Here is a 25,442-nt window from a genome sequence, read left to right on the forward strand (position 1 = left end):
AAGACGCATTAATGCGTAGAAAATATGATTATTTGAGTCTTTGTCCCATTTGCGGGAAAAAATATTTTGAAGAACAACAGGAGTATCGGAAAGGTTCAAGCGAGGCGTCATTACAGTTTCAAACACCTAACTATTTATAATGAAAAGCCGAGTTGTTACTTTCAACTGTACAAACAGAATCTTGTTATTCCCACATACCATGAATGCACCAATAGCCCGGCACAGGGGACAGGACAACATGGCTGCTGCTGCGGGCCGATACTACGGAGAAGGCGGCAGAGCAACGAAAAGACAGAAAACCGAGGAAGGAGGAATGACAACGGTACGCGTTTCCGTCTTGCCCTGACTGTTAATATTTTCTCATGCCAACATTTGGTAGATTTTTTATTTCTAAGAGGAGAATTTGGCTTGACAAAGTAGTGCTTATCCCGCAGCTAGCTATCAAGCAAACCAATTCACGTTAACGCTAGTTTCGTTATGTTTTGTATGGTTTTGTTTAGTTTGTCAATGTTTAGCTAACGTTACTCATCGACACATATCTGCCTGTTATCTGAATAGCGCTACTGAAACAAAACATTGTTTTTAGTAAATGATAATCTGTGCAAATAACTTCAACATAAAAAACGGATCGTGCTCTCAGGCCATCCTTTAACGGTCATGCAAAAACGGTTATTTTATTATAAAGATTAATAGCAAGAAGCAACGACCGGGGCTGCTATCTGCACATCTCTGCAGGACTGCTTCTCCATCTCCCTTCCACCAGAGTTGAAAGTATGTTTTATGACCTTACAAGCAGTCTTCTTGTGTGTACCGTTTTCAGGAGAGCTACGATGACCCTCATAAACCGCTCCCCTCCCCGGTGGTGCACATCAGGGGCCTGGTTGACGGTATCATGGAGGCTGACCTAGTGGAGGCCCTGCAGGAGTTTGGGGCCATCAGGTAATAACGGGGCTCCTAAATAAAGACCCAGTGTCTCTTAACAGCGTTTACAGCTGAATTGTATTCTTCAGTGGTGTGCTGCAGGTTTCATGGGTCTGGCATGCTAACATTCATTGTAGATCATAAGGGCACTCGCACAAACTATAGTCCTGACTCACTGTCTCATCAAGCTGTTATAAAAACTGTGTCTGAAAATAATCTGTACTGTATCATATTGATGAACACAGTAGAGATGCACCTTTCCGACTTTTTCAGTCCCGATACTGATGCCGATACCTGGGCTTTGGGTATCAGCTGATACTGGGTACCGATCTGATACCAGTGTTTAATTAATAAGCTGTATGCCTCACTGTGTGGAAGAGACTGGGATCATTCTTTTGTGTGTAAAGCAACATCAGGCTTGTCTTAAACATTGCTTCCCTAACTTTGTAAATCAAAATGTAACAAATACATTGATATAAATTTACTGAATTGTTATTTATTAGAATAATGGCATCCAATAACAGATTGGTCCATTGTCACCAATACCTGATCCAGCTTTTTGAGTATCGGACCGCTATCGGTAACGTTGCATCTCTAACATGGTTTATCTGAGCTTATCTGCTGGAAACAACTGCCTATTGTTTTATATGGGGATGATGATGAGTGCAGTGAAACTTAACCATACACACAGTGTGCAGGTCAGAAAACCTAAACAATGAGCTAAAAGCTGTTTAGAGCTGCAGATTTGGTTGTTAATTCTTATTAATTCTTTCAGATTACTGGGAATCTCTTTGTGTTAGTGTTAATATGAAAAAAACGTCCTGTTATACTGGTTTGAATTGTGTTAGTTATAGGCAAAGTCAGCGTAATTACAAGTTCAACCAAGTTGCCAATGATATTTAAACATTTACATGACTCATGCCTTTTGTTCATGTAACATGGTTTAGTAATCCAGCCTATGGGTCCTGTCCTATGGTTCCCTGATATATTTATTCACAGTTATGTGGTCATGATGCCCAAGAAGCGCCAGGCCCTGGTGGAGTATGAAGACATGAATGGCTCCTGCAACGCTGTTACATATGCAGCAGAGAACCAGGTGTACATCGCAGGCCACCCTGCCTTCATCAATTACTCCACAAGCCAAAAAATCTCTCGGCCAGGAGATTCAGACGACACCCGGAGCGTCAACAACGTGCTGCTGCTCACAATCATAAACCCCATCTATCCAATCACCACGGTAACATGATCGTGAAAACAAGCCTTGTGTTCAGTGACAGTGTCAGGTCATAATTTATGTAGTGGTTAGCAAAACTGAATACATTACTGTATGATTACAAATTCAAAATATAATCATTTGTTAGATTAGTGTACATTGAACTTAACACATGAGCCATGATTGAAAAGAAGTTGTTACGTTGCTTAGAGATGTAACTGGAGATAGATTCATAAATCCAGTTGCAGGCAGACGTGTCTGAAAAATAAAGGGATTAGATCATTTCATTTACATGATTGGTCATGTCTAATATTTTTAAAGATGATGTGTTTGCTTGCACAAAGTGTGCCTACTGTATCAGGAGTACTATATAAATGGTCAAAATGTATCTGTTTGCCTCTACAGGATGTGCTCTACACCATTTGTAACAACTGTGGTCCTGTACAGAGGATTGTCATCTTCAGAAAGAATGGTGTTCAAGCCATGGTCGAATATCCTCTTCTATAATTTCCCTTTGTAGCTTCTATTTTTCTTTACCATTGTTGATGTTTAATTATACTTGGGCCCTCAGAAATCTGAATATAATCAGACCTCTCCTTAACTCAGTGCTGCCACATTTGATTCGGTCCAAAGTGCGCAGAGGGCCAAAGCCTCTCTAAACGGAGCAGACATCTATTCTGGTTGCTGCACTCTGAAAATTGAATATGCCAAGGTAAGTGTAAGGCAAACCTTTGTACTTGTTGAGTTAACATCAGTTGTCAGTGAGACAGAACTAGTTTTGATTTTTGTGATGCAATCCTTTCCTCAGCCAGCGCGCCTTAATGTCTTCAAGAACGACCAGGACACGTGGGACTACACAAACCCTAACCTGAGTGGCCAAGGTAACACGCAGTCCCCAACCCTTCCTTCCCCCTTTTTTCTTCCTCTTTTCCTCTCATGCCACTGTATGGGATGGTTAGGGTTCTCTGCCTCCAGGGGTATTGCCTTTGATCACAGATGAATGGTTTCTTCCACCATTCACCATGCTGCTCAACTCAAGTGTTCAGAGGCAGTATTCCTGTGATGCCGTCACAGTCTTCATGCATTTTCTCGCCATACAGCAGGCACAAAGTAAGGGCATGAGGAGCAACCTCAAGGGCAGCCAACCTCAATTACAGGCTCATGCATGTGAAAAGCCCAACGCACCCGTCACAGTAGCACACCATTCTTCACATAGGTTCACATTCCCTAAAGAGCATGTCACAGCCGCACAACCTCACATCACTGCCTACTTTAACCCAGTAAACACTACAGAGACTATCACACCTGTTAGCATTCTTTCAAACATAGTGGAGATTTTATCAAAGCTTAAATTAGACATCGCACCAGCCCGCTGAGTTGACTTGTGAGACCACTAGGCACACCTCTGGTTAAAGGTCCCATAAAATGACTTTGATGTATTTCTGCATGAGGGTTGGACTCAACCCTGGGAGGGTATGAGTTTGAGGATGGAGCCTCAACACCAGAATAAACACTGTCAGTAGTTGTCTCTGTGTTGTTGAGGAGACAGTGGCACATTTTGTTGGATGGAATTTTTTTTTATGTATACACTCCAAGTACACGATGAGTCATTAAAAATCTTTAGGAAAGTAAAGAAAGTGTGGGATTTGGGTATGAACAGGAGCTAAATGCATTGTTGGTGTGTTTAGCATGCAGCCATTGATAGCGGAACAACAGATCTGAGAACATTCTGCATTTCATGGGACCTTTAATGTAAAAACATAGAATACAAACACACTTGATAGTGTTCTTTACAGTAAAATTTCAAATCAATATTTTTAACGCCAACAAATTTGAACTTTGGCAGGACCAGTTAAAAATAGATAAAATAAAATAGTTATTGGATATGTGTTTTGTTGATACAATGCTAAAACAATAAGTTTCTAAAATTGAGTAAAAAAATCAAGTTTATTGCATGCTTGAAACCTCCAGGAAAGGAACTTCACCAGGCACTTAGCACATTGCCTAGTATCCTTCTCTGCCACTTCTATGACCAAAATACAAGTTGAAATACAGACGGCCAACTGTAATTGTAATCAGATTTCAGGGTAATTGGAAAAAGAACATTCTCTAAACTGTAATGTGCTAGGAGCCTGATGGAGAAGAAGATATTGCAGTTCTTAGTGTTACATACTTGCAGTAGATTCTATGTAATCAGCAATGACATTTTGCTGGGATTTTAAACCTGATTACAGACAAATACTTATTGTAGCTGTGTGATTTTATTTTTTTTATTAGACACTGTAAAAAAAGATGTAATTGTTTCTCTTGTACACAACCAAGACTACAACATGCACATCTCAAGTGTTTGACATCTTGTCCTTTTAAGGGATTTCTTGATATCCTTTAGTTTGTGCTGCCTTAAGAACCCGAGGTACTCCTTGTGTCCTCACTGTGCAAACTCACACAGGCTTACCTCAACCTCTAAGCAGACACATGCTGCCAAAGACACAGCGGCTTCTACAGCTACAGTATAACAGCACCCACAGCCATAACTAATGTAAATCTGCTCTGTGGCATACATCGGACACAGTGGGGCAACAAACACCGGAACACAACCTCAACTCAGTACTTCCTTATTCCAAGTCCATCATCACCCCTATCTCCACCACCTGACATGGGAATCCATTTTATTTTCGGTGGTGGACAGTAGCCACCATTTCAGTTTGAGGGACAGAAATACTCCCCCAAGGCCACGCGAACAGACACCTCGCATATCCACCACAGACTGATCTTGATAGATTGATAAAGCCATCTACCACCACCTCTTTACCAGTACAGCACATCTCATCCGCAGAGAGCCCTGAGGAGTCACCACTTTTGACACAACACATTGATGATGCGGGCGGGAGTCAGGTGTGTGGTCTTTGCGGCCACGCCTCCTAGCCCTTGGGATGTGCCTGCCATAACACAACCACAGGGAGTCAACAGAGGAGTTTTCAGACACAGTCAGCTCGACCAGGGAACAGATGACACCACATACTGGGGCAGTAAACAAACAAAAAAACAAAAAAAAGAGGCCATTCTCTCTCTCTCTCTCTCAGATGCTAATACTGCTCGTCTCCACCTTCCTGTGCCGAACACAACACGACAACACAACGAGCTGAATATCCACGGCAACACACAGAGCTGAACCCGCCATGACAGCACATCGTCACGCAGATATTCCAGATGACTTATTGTCAAGCACTTTTCACTTTGCAAGTGGCTGACAGCTATTAAACCCAATAAGCAAGCATCATGTGAGCGCCCATTTTTTTACATGAGAAGAAATATCCACGGGGGGGCCTATGAAGACACAAGCATCAAACACCCATCAAGCATACAAGCACAGATGCAAACAGATCAAAAATCCTTTCCCAAAGCTCTCTACATTTATGGACTCTGGTGTTCTGTTTTTTTTTTTCTCCCCCTATACCTTCCTCCCCATTTCCCTCCTTCTCTCTGTGCTGTTCTTGTGTTGTTTCTGCGTTGTTTCATTTTCCCTTTTTTTGCACTGGCCCATAGTGATGCCTTTAACGCCTCCCGTGTGATGCAGGTTTGGCTCAGTGTGTCTGTGGACAGACAGCCCACTCTCAAACGGTGCAAATGTCCTGCTTTGTGGTCAGAGCACGGTAAGCTGGAAAATGAGCCTCTAATTGCAACTTTAAAAACAAAGCGGCAGCAAGTCAAAACCAAGCACGGACGTGTGGATGTACTTTTCTCTCTGGTGGTGGGGATGCAAGGAAGGAAAGAAGACAGAAAAGAGTGAAGAGGGAGAATGAGTTGAGGCTGGAGTCAGAGGTTGGCGGGTAGCATCCTTGCTGAAGACTGCCCCCTACCTGCCCACTGTGTCCCATGCTCCATGTGTGGTGCTGTAAGTACTTGAAAAAAAATGACTGAATAATCTGACTTGATGGTTAAATTGAAAGTTATTGTGAAACCAACTTCACTGTTGTTGTCTTAAGTTGTTGAGCATCATGGTAATACTGCACTATGATACAAGCTCTTCATAACACTAGCCAGCAACAGACTTCAGTAATGGGACGGAGTTCAACAAACTGGCCCCTAATTCTCTTGGCAACTTACTATTAATAAAACATTGTTGAAATATTCTAGGAGTTTGATACATAAGAGTTATGTTTGGTTGCCAAGTACCTGGAATACAAGGGAAGGAGTGGGACCAGACAGTAATAGAAATGTCTTAACTATGATATGGACTGTAGGTTAAACCTAGTTCTGAAAAGGGAATGATTGGAAAGCTGTTTGTGGATTTTACTTTCTTATGACAACAAGCAGTAAATATGGATTTTGCCATCCGTCACAATATAAAGGGATTTTATTTTTTAGACCTGTATTTTGCTTTTATTGCTCGTTCTTTTTATTTGATTTTAGTTGTGTTCCTCAGACACATTACAGGCAGCCAGTGATTTAGTATGATGAACTTCACACCTGTCCCAGTGTGATACAATGCACTGTCAGTGGTGTTTAACAGACAATCTGCCAGTGCTCATATCACAGTGTGTACACATATCAAAAATTAATATTTTGGTTACAGTTCAGGTTGCATTTAGGACAGCACATTTATTTTAAATAACAGATATGAAATAGTTTTGATGTCCTATAGTAACTGTAACCACATGGCAAATCTGTTTCATCTAGATGTGAAATAAGTTTGGGTTATTCTAAGAAAATATGTTGGCTGACAGTCCAGTGTGACCCTGCTGGACAGCTAACCTGCTGGAGTGTAGCTGTATGGTTGTGTGGATCTGTAATCAACAGCACATTAGTTGATAATGTGGTAATCTAATATTGCAGGGCTGCATTTTCCAAAAGTAGTGTAATCTGAGATGTTTGCAAAATGCATTATAAGAAGCATTTTAAGGGTACAGCAGGTATTTTTCAAGGGGTTCATACTTGTAGACGAACCACTGTGACTTTTCACAAACATCAGTTACTGATAATCATGAGGAAGAAAAACCTCACCACACAAAACTAGCTTTATTGTAACTTTCACTGCACTAAAGTCTGTACATAGTGTTCATAACCAAGATCAAATATTTATTGAAAAACAACTCCATTATAAATGAGGACACAAATACTGTTTTCATATTTAATTTGGGATGTGGCCCCTACAAAACATGGCTGTTGATGCAGATCTTGGGTTTTGTTGAATGGAGATTGTGGGGAAAGCTTATTTACAGCAAACATTCAGGTTTAGGTTTTTAATTTTCTTTTCCTTCCACAATGTAAACTAGTTAAAAGCCTGATGTCTTTTCACTTCTGTTGTTATATCTGTATCTTATCCTGGTTTGTATAGTTCTCGTAGTTATAAATTATCAATAAAACATGCTTAGACTGTAGGTGCTTCTCATAGCACTGATGTATATTTTATTGGCTGACCCTTTACTTGAATGTTTCTATTCTATATAATTGCCTAGAGTGTAAAGAAATGTGTTTAAGTGTTGCCAAATTTATACTTTTTCAGTATTAATTTGGATTTGACGTGTGTATATGTGTACCTGCACAGATGCTGATGGTGATGGCAATTGGAACAATTCACAAGGTGTGTGTGTGTGTGTGTTTGTTCTAGGATGGCAGATATAGGAGGTTGTCTTTTAAAAAAAAAAAAAGATAATCATGTTTGAAATCGTATCTTTCAGAATTACGGTTAAAAAATCTCCATTATGTCACGTGTTAGATAACAAACTAAAGCCTGCAGATTTTTTAACACTTAAGATGTCAGGCCCCTCTGTTGCATGTCAATCACAACCTTGTCCCCCTAGCACATAGTAGCCCATGTGAGGTACCTGCTTGATACCTTTAGTGGGGAAGCTGTTTGATAGGCAACTTTGATTTTACCATTTTAGATCCCAATGCCAATCCCAACAAACGTCAGAGGCAGCCTGCTCTTCTGGGAGACCACCCACCCGATTATGGTAAATATCCAATAAAGAAATTGGTCTGACATCTAGAAGAATTGATCACATTCCAGCACAGATGGTTTACATTTTTCTTCTTATCAAGGTGGCCCTCAAGGAGGTTATCACGGCTATAATGACGATAGCTACGGTCCCCCTCCTCCTCACCGTATGGGGCCAGGTATGGGTGGGCGTGGTCGCGGTAGCCAGCGCTATGGCCCTGGATATGGACCACCACCTCCTGAGTACGGTCCTCACGCCGACTCCCCAGTTCTTATGGTATATGGCCTTGAGCCCTCAAAGGTCAATGCTGACAAGGTCTTCAACATCTTCTGCCTCTACGGCAACGTAGAGAGGGTGAGTGGAATGAAGCAAACACTCGTGGAGCATTAATCATCACTTAGCCGGTAGACACCAAAAATTGATGGCTGCATTCTCTTCTACCTTCAAAAAAGGAAACATTTAATGCATTAGTTTGATTGATAGTCATGAGTATTTCATGCTTTGTTTGTGTGTAGTCAGCTGGATGTTGTTCTTTCCTCAGGTTAAGTTCATGAAGAGTAAGCCTGGGGCAGCAATGGTGGAGATGGGTGACTGCTATTCTGTGGACAGGGCCATCACTCACCTCAACAATAACTTCCTTTTTGGACAGAAGCTCAATGTTTGGTAAGACCAGCTGTCCAAACTGTTAGAAAACATAGAAGGAAAAAAAGTGAGTCAGATATACAAGCCTAAGACCTCTGGCTGTCTTCCCTTGGCAGTGTGTCCAAGCAGCAGGCTATTGTACCAGGACAGTGCTACCAGTTAGAAGACAACTCCAGCAGTTTCAAAGATTTCCACGGCTCCCGCAACAACCGCTTCACCTCGCCGGAGCAAGCGGCCAAGAACCGAATCCAGCATCCCAGCAACGTCCTACACTTTTTTAATGCACAGCCTGACATCTCCGTAGAGATCTTCAACCAGGTAAGAAAAGCCACCAGGGTTCTATCTGTGAGGCACTGATTTTTCACAAACCACCTTCTCAAATTTTCACTGAAACTGGTCTTTCCTTCCAGGTCTGCGATGAATTGGGGATTAAGAGCCCCTCAAGTGTGAAACTTTTCACTGGAAAGAGTGAGTAATATAATAGAGCTGGAGCAATACTACAAACTGGTTTTGTTGAAGTGTGCTTTGATTTCCCAATAAATGATAATTCTGGTGTCAAGATATTTTAAATGTTAAGAGTGTGTAGACAGATGTGTGTAAGTATACAAAAAGTGCCCAAGTAAAACATTTCTTGACACTTATGTGTAAGTACAGAAAGCACAGTCTACTGCTAGTTGTTAGCATAGCATAGATAGCATAACTAGATAATTGAAAGCTGTGGAATTTGAGAGAGAGAGGAAAGAGTTAAACACTTTTAGCAACATAGATCATTTGTACAGTTTTACCAAATAAAGATTATAAAAAACCTTATGTCGCTGAATTTATTAGAAATGACTTAAGTTAAAATTCCATTAGATACATTCTAGCTGGTTTTGGGATTTTTATTTGGGCCGTGCTGCAGCTGATTCTAGCGACACTACTAGTCAGTGCTTATAAAACTATAAAGAGCTTGGTTTAGTTCAGTGTATTAGCACACAGCTTAGCATAATCATGTATTGTGATCTAATTAGTCGTCTTGTGTGGTAGGTGAGCGAAGTTCATCGGGCCTTCTGGAGTTTGAATCCATCAATGACGCCATGGAAGCCCTAGCTATGATTAACCATTACCAGATGAAAAACCCTAGTAAGTCCTCATCTGCATCACATTAACATACCAACATGGTTTTTAAATACTGTGGTTGTGTAGTTTTTACTATATACATTTTTAAAGCCTTCACATTGTATTCTACCTTTGTCTTTAAAATGTCCATTTCTTTCTTATCACTCCTAGGTGGGCCTTACCCTTACACCCTGAAGCTGTGTTTCTCAACCACACACCATGCCAACTAAATACTCCCTTCAAACTATTTGTAATGTTTCGTGTCTTTGCATAGAGTATATTGCATTTCTTTTATCACGTCCAAACATTCAATCAGTATTGACACACAAACTAGGATTAATGTGCTTTAGAACATGTAACTTTAAGTTCTATTTTGTATGATTTATTTTACTTGTACCATGTTTTTCAGTCAGTTTATTTTGTATGTTCACAACACTAGATTTTGAATAACCCCCCCACTACTCGACATAACATTTCAATGTGGACCTCAATTTTTGTTTTTTAAATAAAGTAAACAGTAACTGTTAATGGATGCTGATTTAACCGGCTTTCAAATCGTTGAAGATTTGAAAGCCGGTTTGTATGCCTCATTAATTCTTCACTCTTGAAAGGTAAACATCCAAGTCCATTCACGGGGAAATAAAAATACATTAATTGGCAAGTTCTTGACTGTAGTTTTCTGAGTGAAAAGGTCAAATTGACATTTATGTGGTTGTACTCAAGTGGTTGGGGTGTCTTCCATATGTTTGTTACCTGGACCATAGAAGAATCACTGAAGATGAAAGATCCCGTACAGACATGTTGGACAAGAAGACATAAAATACTCTGCTTGGAATAAACATTTGTGTCTGATATGGTTTTTCAACAAAAATCTTAAATTACCTTGTTTAGAAAGTCCTTAAAATGACATCTCCCCTTCTCATTGAAAAGTCTAGAATCTATGAGTATGCAGTTATATTTTTCATCTCAAAAGTTTTGGAAGTTTTAACTGCTTGAAGTCATTCACAGTGTTTGTACACTAGAGGCTTTAAGTCTCCAAATCACACTTGTATAAGTTGCATACTGGGCCATGATTACCTCCAAACTAGTGATCAGACAAATAATGCTCATATGCACACTCTTTAAACTAATAAAAATTTAAAGTGAGTACAGAGAAACTTTCCACTTTCAGCAGATGAATGTGGAAACACTTCTAGTGTCAAACTGTGATATTTGAGATCCACTGTGCAGAATGATGGATGTGCAGTCAGGTAACTTAAGAAAAACAAATTTTCTGAGTGGAGGGGGACTTAAAAGGATGTCACAATTGGAGATGGAAGTGTTCAGTCACTATCAATATTTCAGTGGCAAGTTGTTACTTTCCTTTTGTAAATAATACTGTGAGTATTACTTTGGCTTGAATTACCCAACTCAGTTCTCAGTTTCAGGTATCGCATACCGGCATTACATGATGTTAACTTGGACTGAGTGGAGGCCACATCTGTACACACATGTTGTATAAGTATAATCTATAGTAACTGAATGTAGTTAGGCCTACACTGCTGTATATTTTCAATATTGTGGTTTGTATTCACAAATGCATATTAATTAAAGCAGTGTAATTGATTGGTAATTTGTCCCAAATGGACTCTTCAGATAAAAATGAAGGATTTAGTATTCCAAGTTATTAGCTGTACATCCTGTCAACACCATAGGAAATAAACAACACATTTATATTTTCTCTATGGACCACGCTATGCTTAGTGTTGTGTCACTATTGTTTGGATTTGACGGCTACGTGCAAGCATTTGTGGTGTCAGTGCAACATCATAATTCTCAAAATACAAATGAAAATGCCATCTACAGTAGAGAAGCGGATTTCTGAAGACGTCCCGTGTTCAATGTACAGTAAGAATTTGCCTGAAGCCTGAGAGGAAAAGGCTCACACGAAATATGTCAAATAGCTTTGAGGTTCACCTTCACCGTGATAATAGTTGACGCCAAAAATTCTCTACTCAAGGCCCACTTACTCCAAATTTCTTCTAACGCTCTCGGCTTCATTAATAGGTGGAATTGCTCATTTGTCAGAGAGTCTGACACGTGAGCAAATCTACTTCATCCACTGATGAAGGCCTGAGGATGATGTGTCTGAAAGCCCTTTGAGATATGTTTTTTCTCTCAAATGTTATCACTATATTTATATAGTTTACAGTGAAGGCGGATTCAGCTTTTCTGAACGTTTTTTTGTTCTGATATTATGTTAATCAGATAGACGGACAGTAACGTGTGAAGAATCACAACCCTTTACGAAGCCACATCCGGATATTTGCATTAAAACACTTATATCTCAATAACTGTACAGTGTTTCTAACTGCTATTAACTATTCTCATAACTGATGGAAAAACCTCAAGTCTGCAGTTAATCTCTTATTACGACACATTCGCGCCGTTTTGCTTGTTCTGTGGTCTGTATTCCCTCCGGGTGGTTGTACTATAATCTTCACAATACTTTTACAGGCACACTAAAAAAAAAACTACAACTCCCACAGTGCCTTGAGCTCTAGTCGCGTAGGTGTTTCCGGTGTCTTAAAACATTTTACTTCCTTCCACACAGACCGACACGAACAAACCAAGAAAGAAGACGTCGCTAACTTTTAAATGCTGTCGTCAACAGTCGCGTTTTGAGCTTAGTTTTCGTTTAATTTCCGTCGTAAAATCCGCGGCATGTGGTGAGTGGTGTGTGAGGATTGAAGAATAGTTGTAAACGTAGACCGTAACGTGTAGGCCTCCCGAAGAAAGTTTGGTCGAGGGCCTGTAAACAACATGTCCTCCGCCTCGCAGTCTTCCTCCAGACGGCAATGGTGCTACCTCTGCGATCTGCCCAAGATGCCCTGGGCCATGCTGTGGGAGTTCAGCGAGGCTGTGTGTCGGGGATGTGTCAACTACGACGGCGCAGACAGAATAGAGCTCCTCATTGAAACTGCCAGACAACTGAAGAGCACGCACGGGGTTTTAGACGGCAGGTCCCCCGGTCCACAGCAAGGCAAACCCAGCTCCACCGGCCCTGCAGAGGCAGGGCGGCAGCATGGAGAGCGTACAGACCGGGGTAGGGGGGAGTATGGGGTGTCTGCTCGCCTCCCCAATGGCCTGCACAGAGCTGAAGATGTTGCCCTGTCAGAGGGCAGCCGACAGAGCCCAAACACTCGTCGGGCGATGGCTGGGGCAGTTCCTAGCCTTCATGGGGCTATATCCCATGCCTTGATAGCTCAGGGGTTAGTAGCAGCCCCTCATGGGCTTTTAGCCCCATTATCAGGCTCCAGGGCTGGGGCCACACCTATTGCAGTCTCAGCTGGCCCCATAATGAGTGATGCTGGTAGAAGACAGGCTGTGTTGGGCGTGGGGGCTAGCACATCTGCCCTGGTGGGCATAGATCCTGTAGTGTGGAGGAACAATGAAGTGATGGCTGAACTGAATGAGGTGGCTCGTTGCAAGGTTGAAGGCTGGCCAAACCGTCCCAAAGCAGTCCGGGATGTGCTTGTAGCTCTCAGCAGCTGCGTCCCCTTTAATGTGCGCTTCAGGAAAGACCATAATCTGATGGGACGTGTTCTGGCCTTCGATGCCAGCACAACTCCTGAGTTTGAGCTGAAGGTGTTTGTGGAGTATCCTGCTGGCTCTGGAATGATCTTCTCAGGAGTCCCAGACCTGGTCAGGCAGATGTTCCGCGACTCAGCCAAAGATGCAGGTAAAGCGGTGAACTCTGGGCTACGCTATGTGGAATACGAGAAGCGGCAAGGCACAGGGGACTGGCGTGGGTTATCTGAGCTGTTGAATGATGGTGTGCGCATGTTTAAAGAGCCCCCAATCCCTGAGGTTCTGCCACAGCCAGATGCAGGGTTGCCTATGGCAGCCGCCGGACGCCCTGTGCCAGCAAAGAGCACAACTCGGCGCCGCAAGGCTTCTCCGGGCTCTGAGAATGGAGAGAGCGAGGGAAGGCCTGATCACCCATCAAGAGAGCCCTGGCCTCGAGGTGCTTACTCAGGCATGGAACCTCTTCCTGGCATGGCTGCCCCTCAAGAGGGCCCACCCCGTTTACACAGCCAGCCCTCACCCATCTCAGCACTCATGGGAGTCGCAGACAGCCTGAACTCCAGCCAGATGGCCAGAGACAGCCCCAGCATGTCCACAGCTCACTCCTCCACCGCTGGGCGCCCCACCAGCAGCAGCCCTTCCACTGCCTCCACCTCAGTCTCCCAGGCAGCCATGGGGCAGGGTCTCAGCGCGGTGGGGCCGAGCAGCAACACTAGCGCTGGGGAGTCTACAAGCAGCGGTCAGGGCACCCTGCTCTGCTGCACCCTCTGCCGAGAGCGCTTGGAGGACACACATTTTGTCCAGTGTCCCTCTGTCCCGCATCACAAGTTCTGCTTCCCCTGCACCCGAGGATTCATCCGCAGCCAAGGTCAAGGAGGGGAGGTGTACTGCCCCAGTGGAGAGCGCTGTCCCCTGGCTGGATCCACTGTGCCTTGGGCCTTCATGCAGGGAGAGATCTCCACCATCCTGGCTGGAGACGGAGATGTGACAGTAAAGAAGGAGAACGACCCTTGACGTCTCCATCCTGTGGTGAATGGTAAGACAGAGAGAAAACGTGCACTTTTTGTACATCTTTTCTTTTATTAGTGAACACAAGCGGTGGAACTGTCCTGAGCGGGATGGAAAGAAAGAAGAGAGGCAGAAAGATGATCTAACAATCAGACATCTAAGTAACAACTATTACATCTCATCATCACGATGCTTAGTATCATACAGAATACAACGTGACCTACACAGGCTCCTGCAGGCTAAATGTGCCTTTTGGTGGCAGCACACAGTCAGGTAATGGGAGGCTGAATGTCATAATGGCTGTAGTGCAAAATTACATAGGAGAATTAGCAGTGTAAACAAATATGTCATCTTCCTCTTTATCCTTTGTGTGAAATAAACAAACATTATCTCTACTAAATTTGGCTCATCAGATGGTCGACACTAAAAATGAACGCGTGAGAAGGACTTTCTCCACCTCACTGTGTGTTCACAGTTAACTAACACGCACAGACTGAAATAGAAAACTGAAAATCTGACAAACACATGATAAACTGATTTCTATATCAGAATCAATCAAGCTATTGATCTCTCTTAATGCCAAGCCAGACTACATCCATGTTTATTTTTGCTCAAAAGGATAGTTGGCATCAGCACACTGACGCGATCATTACTCCTATTAATATTGACATGAAGAAATCCTTTCCTAATGTGCTTCTGATGGAAGTGATAGGGGACAAAACCCACAGTTCATGTTCTGTGCTACTAAAAAGACTTCAAAATCAATGCTCTCTTCATTTTTCTAACTCAAACGGCTGGAGCCTCAGATAAACTTCAGATGAAGATTGGAATATATTGTTGCACAGGACGAGGACAGTGGATTTTGTCCCCCATCACTTGCATTGGATGCATGTTATGAAGGGATCTTTCAATGGTCAGTATGAACAGGAGGAATGATCACAGCATGCAGAACCTGTTGCAATGTATATATGCACGGACTGCTGTGAACATACTTGGAAAAAATGTGAATCCTTTAAGCAGAAATAAAACAAGGATGTAGTTTGCCGTTGCCTCAAGAGGGACCGCAACAGCTTGACTGATGCTGATGTAGAGATCGGATTCAGGCAGGAAAATGTGAACTCTGTCCATCACCAGCTGCCTTGCAAATAAAAATAATAACAAATGAACTGACAGGGCAAAAAGCTCGCAGCTCACTCCCACTGTTCATCTTGTGTAACAGCGTCACATCATGACCTCAGCTTTGATTTCTCTGCAAGGACAGCGTCATCAGCTAACCTTTCTGTGCTTTACTGGATGTTGTAGACATTTCTCTTTAATATTACACCACTCTCCCTGCACTCCCACATTAAAATATCTCATCTGTAGTCAGATATGACAGCTTGTACTCCTTTTTTATCATATTTTGGAAAAAAGCATGAATTGCACAGCTACAGTGTATAACAGAAGGAATTACTCTTCAGGCAACTAAAGCTTGACAACAAAATTACCCCCAAAATATATCCCTGCTCAGTTGGGACATATCTCTGCACATTGTTAACCAGACTGTTTTTCTTCAAATGTTCCCAAATCCTCACCCATGTTTTTTTTTCTCTCTTCTTTTTCCACAGTGGATCAAACACTTTGAAAGCACTTCCCTATTATCTCAAGCAGAGGTCCACTTGGGCTGCAGTTCTTCATGTGTGCCTCTGACAATATAACTCTGAACCCCAGGAGGACGACGACGACGGCAGAAACACAGTTAACTAAAGACACAACAAGACTCACTTTAGAGAGGAGGGGGCATGTCCGTTTGTCAGGGCTCAGCTCACCTGTGAAGGGTGGGCTGCTACATTACAAGCGAATGTCGAGTCCCGACCAAATCTCTCTCTCTCTCTCTCTCTCTCTGTCTCTCTCTTTCTCTCTCTCCTCTTTGTCCAGCGCAGCAGAGGCCTCTCATCAGGCCTCTTTTTTTCAAAAGCCCAGGATCGAAAGCACACGTTTGTTTTAAGAACGACAATCTATTTTGTCTTTCATTTGTGTTTTTGTTATATATGTTGGATACTGGCTTCTACAGATGGATCACACCGATATTGGTAGATGGTTTGACAGAATCATGCAATTCTTCAAGAACAAATGAATGTTCAAAATGTGGCAAAAACCATTGGGTCCTTTTTAAAGCCAAGGATTGGAAAAAAAAAAATGTAATCCCACGTTATGTCTCTTAGGTATTCTCCTTATATTGTATGTCAAAAATGTGAATTTACTTTCAATATGGCTATGTAATTTCTATTTTTGATACAATACAAATTTCTATGTATTTGTTTATAGTGATAAGAAGACCAAAGATGGCTTCATGCTCAATGTAATTTTATTGTATTGTAGCTGTGTATGCTGTATTCACTGATAACCTTGGCATCAGTCACTAATTTGTTAATCTATCACAGACGTAAGCTTGTTTTGTCTATTTACTTTTTGAATTATATGTATGGTAAGATAATTAGCACCACAATCTTCAATGGTTAACCCACATACTCATGTGATCTTAACAGGTCAATTCTACAATAAATTACTAAATAGTTAGTAGTTACAGCCCTGGCTTATTCTTTTGCTACTGATATTAACATTTCAGCCTCAAATGTGCAGCACATTATTGAAACTTCCTCATTTTTAAAAAAAACTTTATTTGATAAAATATTTTGACATAAACATGAAAAAAACCCACACCAGAGATTGTACAAACCCTTGAAAAAATTTGTCCATGCACAGAACGACAAGCTATCTCATAAACCAGTTAGCCAGTTTTATAAAGACACTGTTCACAAGAAAAAAAGTGTATGAAGTGCAAAATTAATGTAAAAATGAGTCATTCTGAGTATAAATGCACAATTTGATTAAGCATTAAGTCAGGCACACTGCAGCAAACCTTAAAAAATATTGTAAACACCACAACCAGACAGTTCTTAGCTAATATCAAATGGATTTGTTGCTCTGTAAACATATTTGTACATAAGAGAGTGGTTTAAATCCTCCTTCTTCACACGTGCATGTGTAATCTTAACGGCGCTTCTTTGAGCATCTCTCAGATGGGGCACCCGGTGTCTCCCAGAGCCTCCTGAGCTCCTTTCAGGGTCTCCTGCTTCACACATTTCCAGAAGCCAGAGAAGCCGCTCTGAGGCTGCACCTGAGGGCAGGACGGCGTTTATCACATCATGAAATTCTAAATGCAACCTGACAGTGATCTAGAAGATATCTGCTGCTTAAAAAGTGACGGAATGCAAAAGTTTTATGGCCGGACTCACCTTCAGACCTCGCAGCACTCTGTCTTTCATCACGTTAATGAATTCCTTATGGCTCAGGCAGTTGTCTCCATCCATGTCAAAGAGTTTAAACACAGTGTCCAGCACGTTCTCAGACAGGTCATGGCCTGTGGCGATCTTCACGGCTCGTTTGAACTGGGCTGCACTCAGAGGAAGGAAAAAAAACTGTTACATAATGTTGAGAAAGCCATCAACGTTTTCATCCATTCTAACCAACAAGGAGGTCTTACCCATTCCAACAGGACGGTTGGCTCCAGTCACCATTTTCATTGAGAAGGAAAAGTCCTCCAGATTGTTGGTGAAGAGGCAGAAGACTTTAAACTCATCAAATGTGATACTCTACAAAAGGAAAAAATTTTGTTCAATTTTATGCTACATTTTCATCTGATAGCAGCAGAGGTGAAGCAGATATTAAAGCTGAGGATGTAAATTCCTGGTGTGTGTACCTGACCAGCAGGGATCCGCTTCCTCATGTTTTCCCAGTAGATTTCATTGTCTTCTTCGTTGGTGTAATGTAGCAGCCACTCTGCAAAGTCTTCTCGTCTCATAGTGTCCATACCTTTGGAGAACTGCAGGAACTCCATCTCCTGGACTTCAGCCTGCAGGTCCTCCATGAACCTGAAAGACACACATTGTTGAACTGTTGAGAGATGAGAGCCCTGCGGAGGTTTGTGAGGAAACTGGGTCACAGCAAAACCACCTCATCACTTAGAAAAGAAATCTGAGAATAACTTCTCAACTGTGAATTTTGCAAAAGTGAAAGTAAAAGAAAAAGGAGACAATCAATAAGTGACAAGTAACCATTTAAGGGAAAAAAAGAAAAGAAATAAAAGGTTCAGACAGCTAAGATGTGTCAGTTGGTAAGCCTGAGCATAGAGCATACCTAGATGGTGTTTTGGGTTTATATTGCCAACTGACGCGTGTGAACTTGAACGCAACATTTCTGAATAAGAAAAGCATCTCTAGATGCAAGGCCAAAAAAAAAAAACAGCAAAAAACATTCAAGATGCACAGAATATTTCAAAGACCCAAAGACAACACTAGAACAAAGTTTTGTTGATACTTAAAGCATGTAGCAGTGAAAAATGGTTCATCTCATTTAGAGATAAGATCGATATTTGCATTTTGTTCGTTTTGACTTAAAGGGTAAGTTCACAAATCTGTCTTAAAACAATAGACAGGTACCCAATATGAATATTGACACAACCTTTCCTTGCTGTAATCATTCCTCCTGTTCACACTGACCATCAAGAAATCCATTCTTAAAGCTTTTTCTATGCAAGTGACAAAAAACACAGCCCTCTCTGTGCAAAACTAAAACGTTTACCTGAAGCTAACATGAGGCTTCAGCAGTGGGTGTCTTCCAGAGTTACACTCTGTTTAGTTTGAAATTCCCCTCTTTGTGTTTCCTGGTATTAACACAAGGCTCAGGCTGCTCAAGTCTCATATTAACTATGTGCACTAGACTATTGTTTTAACACTTAAAACTGTGAACCTATATATTGAATTCAGCCAATGATACAGGATTCTGTAGAGCTGACCTTGCTATCTGTTTATTTCTTTTTATATCCAAAATGTAGAATAATACATGTCCTTGTATCAGGAGCTTTGATCACAATGAGCAGTAGGTGAGTGTGTGATTACCTGTGGAACTGCTGATACTGCAACTTGTTTTCTCCGTTCTTCCCAAAGAAGTAGGCCTGAAGTGTCGTGTTCACACTTTCCCCTTCCTCCACCGGTTTCTGTAAACACCCACGTAATACAGAACATCATGGTTTCAAACTGAATGTCCAGGCATCACACTGCATAGGTGATCATGCTAAACTGTCCTTTTAAGGGAACATGAATACTCACCTCTGTGCTGTCCTTAACAACTCTCTTTTTACTTTTCCCAATGATTTTCTTAAGCTTCAGCAGCAAAAAAGAAAAAAAATACAAGATAATTAGTGACATTTAACTAGAGAAATGAAAAAAAAAAAAAATCACAGTACTTCACCTTCACACACGCAACAGAAACTTAAGCAAATTAGAATCCATGCACTTCCTCTTTTTACTGAATGCTTTAGGCTTGCGCACCAAGTCACAACATGAAAATACGACACAAGGTGCATGACGTGCCAACATGCAGTCTACGAGCCTAGACTAGACTAGACTAGACTGATCTAGACTAAGCACACGGAGGTCTCCTGCTGCCATCAGAGGACACGTCTGGTTGGAACAGACACAGAGATGTCGAGCGATTTTAAATAAATAGACTGAAGTGAGAGGCTGACTCAAGCTGCAGAGATGCAAACACATGACAGATGAAAAACAGAGCAGCTAGCAGTACAGCTCTCCCTCACCTTCCACATGTTGCCATGGCTCCCATACTTACACACTGTGGCAGCGTCAGTGCTTGAGGCAGCATTAAAGGTGGCAATATTTTGAAATTTAAGTGCACACAATATCATTTGAACAAACTCTGTGTAATGTATCTTTCCATGATAACAGGTCCTGTTCAATATTACTACTGCGTTAAACAAATCTCACTGATAAACGATTCTGACACATCAGAGAGGTCTTACCTTGAGAAATTCCTTTTTGTCGACATGCTCATTGCCATCAACATCAAGCATCTTGAAAGCTATATGAAATCCTGTGCGCGGCTCTGCAACAGCAACGCATCATCAGTTATCTGAACTCTGTCTCAATATGTACATTGAATATATCAATCAATAAGAAAACATGAATCGTCTAGCTTTACTCATATGTGCAGGAGTGTCACAAAGCCTGGACAGAGCAAGCCGAGGACCATGCTGTATTCTAACTGAGGAAAATGCAACCACTTATGTCACAAAATCACTGCACATCCTTTCAGCACAATATTACTGAGAGTCGGGTAAAACCTTACAAAGCCCAGAGGCTGATCCAAGGTTTGTGACTCTACTTACTGATCAGGATGGTGAGCAGGAACAGATATTCTGTGTAGGATATCAAACCTGCAACACATGAAGAAATGTTTGCGGAATTATATTTAGGAAATAAGATGTCATAGAAATATGTTGACTGAAACTGAAAGCCAACATACATGCAAATGTGTGGTTTTTCAGTTTAAGTCACACAGATAAAAACAAACATGAATCCAAAATACAATTGGACACATTCTGATGCCATGTGTGAACTGCTGTCAGTCACGTCTGGATTGAAGTTACGATATTGTAACCCTAATTCTATAAGCACAGACGGAGACCTCTACTAGACTCTATGGGTAATACTTTCCTCCAATCACATGCATGCAATCGCCCACTGAAATTTGCATGTATGTAGTCGGCTAATCAGGACGCGCCTACGGATTACGTGTCCCTCACACAGTATAAAAGGCAGCGTCTTGCTGCTGCTCTCATCCCGAAACCACTTCAGTGGAAGGCGTAGGAGCAGCAGGGTCCATAGGTGGAGGGAGCCGCCTGTGCTTATAGAACTAGGGTTACAATACCATAACCTTCGTTCTATCTCATATAGGCTCCGCCCTCTACTGGACTCTATGGGTACAGTAGGTGGAGCCCAATGAATGTTCGCCCTGCTGTGACATGTGATCAGACTGCCTCACTGAGCCCAACCAGTTATAGGTTAGTTGCCATGGCCCACCTGCTACTTTATAATCCAAGATGCTTCAGCAGAGCAGTAGGGGGCCTGAAAAGTCCTCTTCATGTCCAAGAGATAGAACCTTATGAATGGACAAGACCAAGGCGACCAAGACTGTGCATATATCCTCGACACTCACCCCACTGAGTAAGGCCGTTCATGCTGCTACACCATGTGTGAAATGCGCTCAGACCACAGTGGGGGGGTCCATACCTGCCTGCCTGTAGGCTTGGGAGATGCACTCACAAAGCCAACTAGCTAGGCGCTTCACAGATAGGGCTTTACCGGCCACTCTCTCTCCATAGCACATTAACAACTGTTCAGTGCACAGACAGAGGGCCATGTGTTCAACATAACATGCCAACGCGCATACTGGCTACCATAAATGCAATTTTGCCTCCTCGCAGCAGAGCAAGATGTCACACAGCTGAAACTGGTCCCACCGTTGCCAGCGGCGAGTTGTAGAAAGTCCTCAGCAGTGCACGCAGGGCAGTGGCTGCATCATGCCGCACTCTATGTGGTCCTGTCAAAGGCACTGAAAGCAGAAGAGATGCCCGGCAGCAGTGGCGATGAGACAGGGGCAAGACGGGCAGGAATGAGCTTGGAGTGGCAACTCCATCCGTGGAGAGGTAAGATCAGTGAGCAGAATTTGCCGTCGCTGAAGTGAGAAGGATGAGCGCAGCAGCGAGACTGTGTGAGGCACACGTTATCAGTAGGCGTGTCCTGATTGGCCAGCTACATACATGCAAATTTCAGGAGGCGATTGTGTGTGTGTGTGTGTTTGTGTGTGTGTGTGTGTGAGACTGGAGGAGAGTATTACCCACAGAGTCCAGTAGAGGGCGGAGCCCCTGTAAAACAGAACTACACATACAGTAATCTGAGCAGATGTGGATATTAGGTGTGAGGGTCCATCCTGTTGACAGAATCATAACTTACCATTGTCTCCCAAGTTTCTGAACAGATCATTGCCAGCACAAGCTTTAGAGGCAGCTTTCAACATCTTTTCAACTTCCTACAAAGAAGCCAACAGGAAACACATAACAGCACAATTAACCCAAACTAATGACTGGGCTCCACATGTGCAGTGTGAAACTTATTTATATGATTTTTGTGATGTAAACGTACGTCTTTTGTTAACTCTCTCTTCTGCAGCTTTCCTACATGAGAGGAAACAGATAAGATACGTTAATAACAACAAAAAACTGGATAAATCACAGCATACGGCATTACATGTGAACATTTTCATAAATCTTGGAATCTGAATGTCTCATCACTGAAAACTATTAGAAACGCAGCCACATTGAGTTGAAATGGGGTTTTTTTTGCAACTACACAGGTTTCATGCAGAAGGTGTGCACCTGATATTTCCTATCATCAGCTTATTCCTTAAACACTACAGTTTGTGATATAAACCCAAGACAAAACTCACCATAATCAAGTATTTTTAGGGCTAGTCGACCAACACCATATACAAATACATTTTCACAGTGCTTTAATAATTCCTTTACATAATGTTCACTTGGCAATAGGTTTTAGCAAGTTATCTGCTGACATGATAAGAAAATCATTTGTTAAAACAAATTTAAGCACAGATCTATAAAATAATCTCTGTATGAATTGTTTCACAGTAGAGTTACAAGACATTTGTGCAAACTGCAAATCCCAGTGCAATGATGCACTACTGTAGATATAAAGCTGCAACACCTCCACTCTGTCAGCAGCAGTTTGCCTTTGTCTTTATATACTTTACACTTGAAGAGAAAGATGCAGCTCCTGTGTTGCCTTTACTATTACTCCAGGTTCTGATATGGCCTCTCATAGACTTCTGGTCCCATGTGAGTACAGATGGGTAAGAAATTAAAGGAAAAACCAACATAAACCCAAGATGACATCCTCAAATGTCTTGTTTTGTCCCTATCAACAGTCCACAACCCAAATATATTCGGTTTATTGTCATAAAGGACTAAAGAGTCACATTTGGGAAGCTGGAATCAGAGAATTTGGAAATGTTACTAAAAAAATGACTCAAAACAATGAATCAGTTATCAAAATAGTTGGTGATTGATTTAAGAGTTGGCAGCTGATTAATCAACTGATCATTGCAGCTCTGGGAGAGAAGAATACTCATCTGGTCTCAACTCATCATCTACACACTCATCAATCCATTCAATGAGCCATTTCTTATGTTCATCCACTTAGCTTTAGACTCTAACTGGACATGAGTGCGGCTTACGATCAACGTTCTCCAGCATCACAGAGTACAGGAAGTCTCTGGGGGTCATGTAGGGCTCCAGCTCGTAGACAACTGAGGCGAACTGGTTGAAACGGATCCTCCTTGCAGACAGCTGAGGAGCTGCAGCCTCCTGAAACAACACAAGAGACATAAATATCAATGTAAATTACTGAACCATCTGAACACTCATTGGGCTTGATAGAAAAATAGATAGCATCCACTCTGCATGGTGTTTGAGTGAGTGACAGCTGGGGGGCGTTAGTTAGTTGTTGATAAGAACTCTTGGCTGCTTATTCACACCCTTTTTTTAATATAAATATGGCATTTTAACATTACCGTGCCGCTGTTACTCGTATTTAGCGACATGTCACTTTCATTTAAAACAGATGGATATATATATAAGATATATGTAAGATATAGTGGACATTTTGTCTGTTTATGACGACAAAAACTTCTATTAGGCGTGTACTCACTTTTTGTTCCGCCGCATGAACGGTGAAGGGCAGAGTCCTGTTGACTGCATGATACTGGTGGAAACAGATAGCCCCAGTACCAATTACACAGCCGAATATGCCAGGTCCGACGGCTCGGTGTCGAGCTAAACCTTTCAGAGACCGAGGGCTCCTCAAAAAGTTTCTCAGGTGAGCAGCGACTCTTCCCCAGCTGGCCATTTTCAGGAAGCTACAGCTCGCTAGTTGCGTCACCTGCGAGGCTTCCGTAGCTGCGTATGCTGGCAGAACCGACAGGCTGGCCACGCCCCCAGGCACGAGGCAAATGAAATATCCATCTTTATAGAAATATATCCATCTTTATATCTACATGGCAAAGACAGAACTGAAGATTATACTGACAAATCTATGACGATGAGTCTACTGTAAAGCAAATAAGACATATTCAGGATACAGCTACCAAAACAGACAATGACAGCATATGTTGTAGGAATAATTGATGAAGAATCATTAAAGATCCCACCAGACATGTTTTAAGAGGTAAACAAAAATACTCTATTTTGAATAATAATTTGTGTCTGATATGTTTTTTCCACAAAAAAGTTCAATTATCTTGTTAAAATCCTTAAAGTCACATCAAACAACCCAGAATCTATAAATATGCAAACATATTTAATTTCACAAGTTTAACTGTTGGATACAAGATGTCTCCTACTTCACTGTAATGTACATTCTCACTGTATGTGCACTGGAGGCTTCAAGTTTCCACATCACACTTGTGTAAGTTTAATATTGGACCATGATTGGTTTCCAAACTAGGAACAAGAAAAACACATTTTTGAGTGGAGGAGGACTTTAAGGTACAACTTCTTTCAATTATTATATATTTAAAGATTCTCTCCAGACATGTTTTAAGACATATAAATAGTCTGCTTGAATATTAACTCATGTCTGATATGGTTTTTCCACAAAGAAGTTCATTTAGCTAGTTTAAGATTCTTAAAATGACATCTACTCTTTCTCTGTCATTGACAAATCCAGAACCATATGCAAATATTTTTACTTCAAAACAGCCGGACACAAGATGTCTCCTACCTCTCTGAAAAGACCATGTGCTCAAATTTCCACATCACACTTGGATATAATATCTCCTATTGGACCATTAGTGGTTTCCAAACTACCTGTGATGTCACAAATCCTGCTTGTAGGTACATGTCTTAAACTCAGATTTAAGGTGAACTCAGAGAAACGTTGCTCCTTCCGAGCAGATGAATGTGAAAACAAACTCTATTCATGCAGCACATCATTCTGCACAGAGAAGCTCAAACATCCAAGTGAAGGAACAAGAAAAAAAAACACATTTTTGAGTGGGGGGAGACTTTAAAGGGTAATTTCCTTTTTTTTTTCATGTTGTACAAACAAGATATGGAACAATATGCACACTTCATGTTA

The 25,442-nt window shown here is 41.7% G+C and overlaps 3 protein-coding genes across 4 annotated transcripts; 2 read left to right on the top strand and 1 right to left on the bottom strand.

The window, feature by feature from the left end:
• Nucleotides 1–195: 195 nt before the first annotated feature.
• Nucleotides 196–10,668, top strand: hnrnpl (heterogeneous nuclear ribonucleoprotein L). 2 transcript variants are annotated; one of them, XM_067607344.1, is made up of 14 exons: nt 196–322; nt 821–939; nt 1,921–2,158; nt 2,540–2,625; nt 2,750–2,846; nt 2,943–3,015; nt 7,683–7,718; nt 8,023–8,091; nt 8,180–8,430; nt 8,618–8,739; nt 8,835–9,036; nt 9,129–9,186; nt 9,745–9,840; nt 9,988–10,668. In XM_067607344.1, the coding sequence occupies exons 1-14, from the start codon at nt 200–202 to the stop codon at nt 10,044–10,046; spliced, it is 1,629 nt and encodes a 542-aa protein (XP_067463445.1). In that variant the 5' UTR covers nt 196–199; the 3' UTR covers nt 10,047–10,668. The 2 variants fall into 2 exon arrangements, with proteins under 2 accessions (XP_067463445.1, XP_067463446.1); XM_067607345.1 differs by lacking the exon at nt 7,683–7,718.
• Nucleotides 10,669–12,359: 1,691 nt separating this feature from the next.
• On the top strand, nt 12,360–16,950 carry LOC137195176 (interferon regulatory factor 2-binding protein 1-like). The gene is made up of 2 exons (XM_067607343.1): nt 12,360–14,419; nt 15,999–16,950. The coding sequence occupies exon 1, from the start codon at nt 12,619–12,621 to the stop codon at nt 14,395–14,397; it is 1,779 nt and encodes a 592-aa protein (XP_067463444.1). The 5' UTR covers nt 12,360–12,618; the 3' UTR covers nt 14,398–14,419; nt 15,999–16,950.
• An 81-nt stretch (nt 16,951–17,031) lies between these two features.
• Nucleotides 17,032–24,258, bottom strand: micu2 (mitochondrial calcium uptake 2). Its single transcript, XM_067607346.1, has 12 exons — nt 24,015–24,258; nt 23,542–23,671; nt 22,434–22,465; nt 22,245–22,320; nt 20,618–20,665; nt 20,252–20,334; nt 19,542–19,595; nt 19,332–19,429; nt 18,134–18,305; nt 17,918–18,026; nt 17,670–17,827; nt 17,032–17,551 (listed from the first exon to the last, which is right to left on the bottom strand). Exons 1-12 carry the CDS (start codon nt 24,210–24,212, stop codon nt 17,450–17,452), a joined length of 1,260 nt encoding a protein of 419 aa, XP_067463447.1. The 5' UTR covers nt 24,213–24,258; the 3' UTR covers nt 17,032–17,449.
• Between the last annotated feature and the right edge of the window lie 1,184 nt (nt 24,259–25,442).

The sequence above is a fragment of the Thunnus thynnus genome, chromosome 13, assembly GCF_963924715.1.
Source record: "Thunnus thynnus chromosome 13, fThuThy2.1, whole genome shotgun sequence".
NCBI classification, from domain to species: domain Eukaryota; kingdom Metazoa; phylum Chordata; class Actinopteri; order Scombriformes; family Scombridae; genus Thunnus; species Thunnus thynnus.